Source organism: Diabrotica undecimpunctata, chromosome 3 (assembly GCF_040954645.1).
Source record: "Diabrotica undecimpunctata isolate CICGRU chromosome 3, icDiaUnde3, whole genome shotgun sequence".
Taxonomy (NCBI): domain Eukaryota; kingdom Metazoa; phylum Arthropoda; class Insecta; order Coleoptera; family Chrysomelidae; genus Diabrotica; species Diabrotica undecimpunctata.
The window spans coordinates 29,700,283-29,709,588 of NC_092805.1; the positions used below are offsets into that span (position 1 = coordinate 29,700,283).

The 9,306-nt window shown below is 33.8% G+C and overlaps 1 protein-coding gene across 1 annotated transcript in view; it reads right to left on the reverse strand.

Annotated features, from left to right (window-relative positions):
• Dbx (homeobox protein Dbx) overlaps nt 1–8,940 on the reverse strand; it is a 74,576-nt gene extending 65,636 nt beyond the window's left edge. Inside the window, exon 1 of the mRNA XM_072524277.1 lies at nt 8,438–8,940. Within this exon, the coding sequence (XP_072380378.1) occupies nt 8,438–8,876 (439 nt within the window). The 5' untranslated portion in view covers nt 8,877–8,940. The remainder of the gene's footprint in view (nt 1–8,437) is intronic.
• Between the last annotated feature and the right edge of the window lie 366 nt (nt 8,941–9,306).

The following is a 9,306-nucleotide window of genomic DNA, read 5'->3' on the forward strand; positions in this document are numbered from 1 at the left end:
TTTTCTTAGTAGCTTGGTATACATAACACTTAATCCAACTGTATGTCAAAGCTTATTAATAGTCTCAGGTTCACCCATAACATCACCTGTTGTAAATCCAATATTTCAACAATGAAACGTGTGTGTAGGTACATCTAAAATGCCATCTGATACACAGAAAAGGATCTGTACTAACCAATCAATACTACCTGGTTCTTCTAAGGATAATATTCGTAGCTGCCAAAGACTTACGACACACTATAAATCAAATGAAACCACTTTTAGTGCTTCTAAAAACGATGTTGTGAAAAACTCTTTGATTCTAAAATAAATTTCACCAATATTACATAAAGCTGTTAAAGCTAAAAAAATAGGCAAAGCACGTGGGCTTTCTTTTAACTTCTTGATGTCACATAGAATAAATAAAAGCCAAAGAACAGGATAAAAACGCCAAAGAAGTGAAGATAAAAATTAAAAGCAAAAACAATAAGACTATCAACTTATTTAGGACTGGTTACAATGTGTAATTTATTTATTTTGGCTTCATAAAAGCTGTGCTGAAATTGACATGTGTATGAACAAAGAAAAGAAGAAAAGCAGAAAACAAGGTAGCTTTACAAGAAGGCAAAGCTTTCGCTAATTCTTGGATTATTGGAGTATATTCCTGTCTTCACATCCTCTGTAGTTTTGGATCCATCTATATATCAGATCTTACTCTGTTGGTTATGGTTCTCCTTGTTTCTCCAAACATTCCTGTCTGGAATAGACACCGTATACGAATTCTTAAAATTGTATTTTTTTGTCATGTGTTCCGGTTTCTCATTAAAAATGTCCTTCGTCCAGTCCTTGTGATGCCCTGTCCCTTCATTTCAATGTTTTAGTGATTCTTTTATTCTGTAGGCTCCCAATCTTGCTTGTCCTTCTATTATCAAATGCAAGGGAGGCAGGCCTAATAAAGTCTTCATAGCTGCTGTTGGAGTAGTACGCATGGCCCCAGTTATTTTCATATACGGAAATCTTTGCATATTGGTTAGTTTGACTTTTGCAGCTGTGCGAAATGTCTTAGTCCACCACATCGTCGCTGCATATGTAATTGACGGTTTAATCACCATGGTGTACACCCAGTGCACCATGTCCGGTTTTATTCTCCATTTCTTCCCATACATACGCTTGATCCTCACAAGTTTTGTAACTGCACTGCTTGTTATTTTCTCTAATTGCCGGTTCCAGGTAAGTTTCGAGTCTAGCCCGGAGATACTTTACCTATCCCTTTTGCTGAATTATTTGTCCCTGCAGCTTTAGAGTACCTAATCCCTCTAGTTTTCGTGTGCGTGTCAAGGCGTGTCCTTGTGAGATGATTACCTAATCATCCGCATATCCAATTGTTTTGTGACCATTTGCCTCTAAAGTTCCTATTAGTTTGTCCATTATCAGATTTCACAGCAGTCGAGACAGAACTCCCCCTGTGGGCATCCTCTGTCGACCCAGACCAACAAGGTCTCTCCAAGGATAGATTCTCTCCAAGGATAGAAGAAATAAGAAGACGAACAAAAGTTTTTTAATATTGTTCTGAAGCTATTTTCTTGTAGCATTTTAAAGTAATTACTATTTAAATAACACCCTGACAAGAAGTATCCTGACATATGGGTCCGAAAACTGGACAATAAACAAGAGAAATAGAGGTAGAATAAGAGCAGTAGGAGGAGAAGCTGTAGACTTACAAACAGAGACAGAATTGAAAACGCAGAGATTAAGCGGAGAATGGGAGTGCAATCAGACATAATCGACTATATAGAGGAGAAGAGACTATCCTGGTATGGCCACGTCAGAAGAGCGGACAGAGGACGCTGGATAAACAAAATCACAGAATGGAGCCCGATTGGAAGAAGAAAGAGAGGAAGACCCCGAAGGTCATTCAGAGATGAAATTGACGAGGCTATGGAGAAAAGAACCCTGCGAGATGGAGACTGGAATGACAGGGAAAATTGGAGAAAACGGTTGAGTGAAGGAAGACAGTGAAAACTGTGGAAATCCTTAGTAGTAGTAGTAGTACTATTTAAATGGGAATAAGCCACAATTAAAGGTTAAAGTAAATTTATTGACGATTCAATTTCAACTTCGGAAATAATTCTCAAAATACAAACACTAGTAAATTAAACAAATTTTGTTTTTTGTTCGTCTGTTGTGAAAAAATGTTTCCATAAAAAAGTTTGTTTTATTTGATTAGTTAAGTATTTAAAAAAATGATAGTAGTATGTATTTGATATATTTTTAGATTATTGATGTAACCTGCCATGATACTTCTGAATTGACAGATTTACTTTTTTGACTACTTTTGCAAAAACTCCTAATAAGCGCATTGTATGCCAAACAGCAAGCAAACATGCAAGCAACACTCATGAAGATGGCGACAGTTGTTTACGTGATTGTGCTGATTCCGTCGTTGATAAAAACGATGAAGTATATATTTAATATCATATAATCAGTAATATGCTAATACTAAACGAGCAAATCCTAGGCAACAAATTAGATGACGAAAAGCGAAACCTGAACCATGGAAAAACAAAAGACTAGGAACTTAAGCGATGATTGCCCTCCATATGAAAATAACAAATGAGTTAGATAGGGTCCAAAATATCCCAAGTAAGTAAATTGTAGAAAATGAAATTGTAGAAAGAAAAAAAGAATTTTATATTAAAAAATATTTCAAGTAGGAGTTATACAGTAGGTATTATACTTAGCAAGAGCTATACAGTATTATTTTAGCAAAAATTTCAGGTCTGTCATAATTTCTTTATAAAAACGTTTTGTATATTATATCGTGTAATCCTATTGGCTTTTAAAGACAAAGATACAAAACAGGCTACAAAACAAAAGAAAAGGTGGCTGCTAAAATAAGATTACACATAGAGCCTTTTCCAGTGTTAGTCAGTGGAGAGTTATTACACGCGAAAATGTACTTAAAGAAAATACTTAGACAGCACGCTATCCATAACTAAAATATTTGACCTCAATAAAGAAGAATTTAGGGAAAGATATGATATGGGAATTGTTAGCTTAATAACATATCGCAAGATTTTTGACAGTAAATACAATCTATGTTTTTTTTTTCATCCAAAGAAGAACTAATGCTTTACTTTTGTCAAGTACTGACAATCTATTCCTGCTGTGAAAATAGGGTTAGAAGGAAAATATAAAGAAAATCTGCCAGGAAAGGATCAAGCACAAGAAGCTACAGCTGCAAATAAATAAAGAGCTAAAAACATTTCATTTGACTTCCAAAGTGTACTGCAAATTCCGTCATCTGAAGTGTCTTTGACTTATTACACGCGAAAACTAACCATATATAACTTGACGGTATACCAAGCTGCAGCTAAGTTAAAATTAATTAATCTAGGAGTGCAGTGGCGCTCCTACAATTTTCCTGTAGGGGGGGGGGGCGGTTGGTTGGGTATCGAAATTTTTTTATGCTACCTCCATTTTAAGTCCTTAAAATTTGTGAGTAACAGTGTCGGAATATTGCCCGGGGGGTAGGGGGTTAACCCCCAAACCCCCCCCCCTGCGTGCGCCACTGGCACAGCGTCAAAAGAACTTTATATCAGTTTTTTGCGTAAATAAATGGATGTTTATTGACATGTTGGATTTAAAAGCAATATTGGCAAACAATAAATATTTTTAGCAAAATGCCGTAAGTAAATTAGCTCAAAGTTAAATGTTTTAAATATGAAAAAACAAAGCCAAAATGTCCCTTGTTGTTTTTAATTGTAATAAACAACGTATCTAACCTTTTTTTGGCTTCCAGTAAAAGCAAATCTTAACGCGAACAATCTTTTAATTTATATGAGAAGTAAAGCCCTAAATCAGCTGCATCAATATTACAAAATACATTAAATAAATAAGAAGGGTGGTTATTAGATAAAGGCTTGAGATTTTCAACCGAAAAAACTAAAGTAATAATATTTGACAAAAGAAAAACACAACACCACTTAAATTTAAAACTAAACGGACACACTCTTACAACAATAATTAACGAAATCAAATTCTTGGGAATTACATTCGACTCTCAGCTGAAATGGACATCGCACATAAATGAACTAATTAAATGGCACCAAGAGAGAATAAACCTTCTAAAAGTCCTTTCTAATCACAAATGGAGTGCAGACATAACCATTCTTCTACGATTATATCAAGTTCTGATTAGAAGCAAACTAGATTACGGATGTATATGCTACGAAACTACTCCTAAAAGTCAATTGAACAAACTGAACATCATCCAATCCACAGCATTACGCGTAGTTTTCGGGGCATTTAGAAGCATGCCAATTAGCAGCTTTCTAGTTTTAGAAGGAGAACCGCCATTAATTCTTAGAACGCAATATTTTTCAATGTGTTGTGCTACTAAATATTTCAGTGCAAATGAAACCTCTTCACAACAAGCTTAATAATTTAAACAATTTGCTTAACTTGAGCTTGAGCTTAACGATTTGAATAACGATATACATCAATGGGAGCCACTTCTACAAACAGATGCCAGTTTTCTCCCTGGAAAGTTCAAATACCAAATGTAGATTTTACCACAGTTAATTACAAACATTCACACAATCCTTCAAATAAAACAGAAATTTCACTCTGCCATCTCCATGATATCCTATTTTTAAACTAATTTTTACTGATACCTCCAAAAGCAGTAATAGTGTAGCTGTTGCAGCTATTTTCAAAGATAGCAACTCTGTCACTCGCATAGTCAAGGAGTGAAACATATATACTGCAGAATTGGAAGCAACCTTCAATGCATTGAACCATTGTACCAGCAACGATATAAATTTTCTTATTATATCAGATTCTCTGAGTGCCTTAAATAGAGTCAAACATACAGTGCTTTTTAGATAAAACTATCCGCCTTAAATAACTTTTGAACTTCTCATTTTTAAGAAAAATGCAAAAACACGTCAATAATTATTTGAAGAAAGAGATATTATCATATTTAAGGTTGCTGGGAATCTCACGTAAAATGCTACGTATTCTCCGTTCTTTTATATGGCGTGACTCGAAGTATTTGAGATGTGGTGCTATAGACGCATGTTGAGGATTTCCTGGATAGACAGAGTTACCAACGAAGAAGTACTACATAGAATGGGTAAAGAGCGCGAACTAGTCGTAACCATAAAACGTCGCAAACTAGAATACCTGGGCCATATAATGCGCAATAAACAACGATACAATCTACTTCGGACCATACTTCAAGGTAAAGTGCATGGGAAAAGAGGTCCAGGACGAAGAGGAATATCCTGGCTGCATAACCTGCGAAAATGGTTTAACTTAACCACTACCGGACTTTTCAGGGCAGCAGTCAACAAAGTCAGAATAGCCATGTTAGTGTCCAACATCCGTAACGGATAGGCACCATAAGAAGAAGGGAATCTCATCCCCCGTATCATCCCTTTATTTTTTTTAAATCATTTCACCCTTTTTTATTTGATATTTGGATTCTTCTCTTTGAACTGATTTCAGAAATGTATAACACCTGATGCTTGAATTTGATCAGTTTATGAGAAAAGTAAATACAAAAACAAGAAAACTGGATTGAAAAAAAAAAATTATTTTTTTAACAATCTTATTACAAACATTTAGAATGAACATTTAACTAGAAAAAATGTTTACAATAATTGTTCAAAATGACTGCCCTTCACTTCCGTACAATAGTACAATCTATTTTGAAATTTTTCTCTGACATTGCTTAATACGTCTGCATCGTGATCATCTAGAGATTCTGGTTGAGTAGCATAAATTTTTGTTTTTAAATACCCCCATAAGAAGAAGTCTAGGGGTGTTAAATCCGGTGACCTAGGTGGCCAATACATTATATGCCCTCTTCTATCTATCCAACGACCGGGAAACGTTTCGTTTAAATATTGTCGCACAGGTAAAGCAAAATGTGGAGGAGCTCCAGAATGTTGAAATATAACCAAATTTTCGGAAAGGTTATCATTTTCTACTATTGTTCTAATACGATCAACCACTTGCTCAAGTAATTCAAGATACGATACACCATTCAAGTTTCCAGTAATAAAGAAGGATTCGATAATATTATCACCTAGAATACCACACCATACGTTTAACCTTTGAGGATGCATTGTGTCATTAATTCGCAAAATTCGAGACCACGATCAAAATCTTCTTCTTTAACTCTTGTACTAATTTTATTTTGTATGGATGAAACCTAAATTTATGGAGGACTCGGAAGGCTGTAGAAGATTGCTCTGCTTATTGTTGACACTGACTGTGATTGCTCAGCCTCTAAGTTAATTTGCCCTAAAACTGTTAGTTGGATTCCTTCGTCATTTACAAGTCCCTGTCGGTTATGTTTTTTATTGCAAACTGACCCTGTTGCTCTAAATTTCTGCATCAGTTCAGCCACATACTTATGAGTTTTATGTCCATTGTGGTGTGTTTCATTAAAAATTCTAGCAGCAGTTCTTGCATAATTATTATTTTTGTAGTATAAACCTACAATTTCGATTCTTTCTTGCAAAGTGTAAACCATTTCAGCGATCAAATTGTACACGTATCAAAATAGGCTGTTACAAGTTATAACAAATTGTCATTGGCGATTAAGCGATTAAAATAAATGTCCAAATAATATCGAAAACCTTTGTTAAAACTTTAATAAAAAGAGGAGTTTTTTGTTTCTTGGTTTTTGTAGATACTACAAATAGTACGGTTAAATATTTAAATGTTTAAATTATGATACAACCTATTTTGTTACAGTCAATTAGGGTGAGAGAGATACTAAAAAGAAAAATGGTCTATCTTGTAAACAAAACACTTCAAGCCAAATGTATTAATCATTTTTGAAATTAGCACAAAAAGGAGGATCCAAATATAAAATAAAAAAGGGGGAAGTAATTAAAATAACGGGGGGTATGAGAGTTCATTTCCCAGCAACCTTAAATATGATATAATGTCTCTCCCTTCAAATATTAATTGACGTGTTTTTGTGTTTTCCCTAAAAATTAGAAGTTCGAAAGTTATTTAAGGTGGATAGTTGTATCTGAAAAGCACTGTATGTATCCTACTTATGCCAATTAAGCACAAATAAAAGACATGGTATCATCCCATGTTGGGATAAGGAGTAATAAAGCAGTCGATAAAGCATTAACGGAAACTGTCAATAACATAACAATCCCGATAATGCAAAACATACCGTTTTCAGACCAAAAAACATTAATACAAACCTACATTAACAAAACTTGCCAAGTAAAATGCAGCCAAATAGAAGCAAAATTAAAAATTTTCAAACCAGATATTACTTATGCTTTACAACCGCTCCCAGCTCAAGGACATAATCAAGTAGTACTCTACATAAAGATCGACGGCAAAGATACTACACAATCTGAAAGAAGCTTTTATAGAGCTAATAAAGACATCAGTAAAACAATAAAATTTTTCAAAAATTGTAACCTATATAACAAACTGTCAAATTTTACAAAATGTTTGTATTTTTTAAAACTGCTATGTAATTGTAAATATGACATAAGTCGACGTGGCCTCAAGTCAGTCACGAATTAGACATTTAAAGATGGTTTTCCAACACTGTATTCCCAAGAGTTAAAAATTAGCTTTTCGAAAAAAGAAAACCTGTTAACCATGTTTGAAAAACTGGTCATTCCTGAAGTTTTTCATCCTTAGTTTAATAGCCCTTCAAGTGATTTGGGAGTTAGAGACATTTTGCCTGAGATCCTACATAATTATTGTTTTTTTATTTGTCTAATTTTTGGTTAGTGTGTTCGGATTTTTTTACTGAGCTTTTACGGGATTAAAATTAGTAATGAAACAATAATGAGTTTTAACCAAGTCCGATAAACAATATTAGCTTGCAAGCCAAATTTTTTTACAAACCAAATGGCATTAAGTGGTATTTTTGGACAATTGTTTACGTTTTTATTAATTGTAATATTGCTAAAATCATGTAAAACTAGACTATTGTATTCCTAAAACACGTATGTTTTATTTGAAGCAATGGGTAAGCAAAAAATCATTTATACAAACTTAAGAAATATTATATAATCTTTAAATTCCTTATAACTCCTCAATTTGTTTTTAGATTTAGTGCTTTTGCTGGTAACCCCACCATATATAACTCCACTATATATTATATAAAAAAACATTGGTCAACAAACTGAAAAAAAAGTTTAAAAACGTTTTACTCCGTCAAATATTTTTATTTCAAATTTTTGACCTCATGTATCTCAGCATCTTAACCTTTTATGTGTTCATGTTTCAAATAATCGTATTTGTTATAACTCACAAATTTACGAAAACTCTCAGACTAGCTAGCGTTGTTGAACGAATACCCTATTATCTTATATGCTTTATATCTGCTCATATGTATAAAAGTTATTGTTCGATTATCTATACAAAAGTTAGTGAAGTAAACGGTTAAAAAATATCAACTTACCATTGTTATTATTACTATTTCTTTGTTGAAGTTTATCGTCTCCCAATATAGCACTAACACTGAACTTTAATACGGGTTTAGAATCTTTAATACCGTCACTGAGTCTACATTGCAAAAAATTGCAGTCTAATCTACCACAGTTCGAGCATATCCTATTTCTTAAACAACTATTGAACCGTAGAAAAACGTCGTTTTTGTCGGCCTGCAAACTACCGGAAGACATCGGGGATAATCTGTCGTCTTCATCTTCCATCTTGTGCTGGTGGGGATTAGGGGAAGTTTTGAATTCTTCGGAATCCTTGCTAGTATCCAAATTTTCTGGAGAAATCTTACCGTTTGAAAGAAGATTTTCCATAGAAAAAGAATTGTGGTGATTGTTGATGCTCTTCAACATCTTTTCTCTATGGCTGTTCAAATATTGCAACGTACTCTGATACATAATTATGCTTTAACTGGACAATCTCATACCGTACAAAAGCACGTGGTGGAAATGAATATAGAAAAGTGAGCAGGATGAGATTTACAAGCACCCTTCTGCGCAGTGGTAGCTATTTAACTGAACTGATATATTTGTAGTGAAAGCCACCCTTAGACCGGTACAGGGGGTTGGGCTTGAGCTATTTCAAGGGGTGGAGTTTTCTTTATATTTTGATTCGATTTTGTAGCGCCCTTAAGTTGCACATTTATACCAGATATACAGCGATATTTCGGTTGATTTTTAAAGTTTGTTAGGAAATAATAACACATCAATAATAAATACTGAGTTTTTATTATTTTTTTTTCTGTTTTTGAGAACGGAAATCGGTAAAATGTAAAGCAATAAAATAATATATGATTGTATGAGATAATCTCGATACTTTTTATTTTTT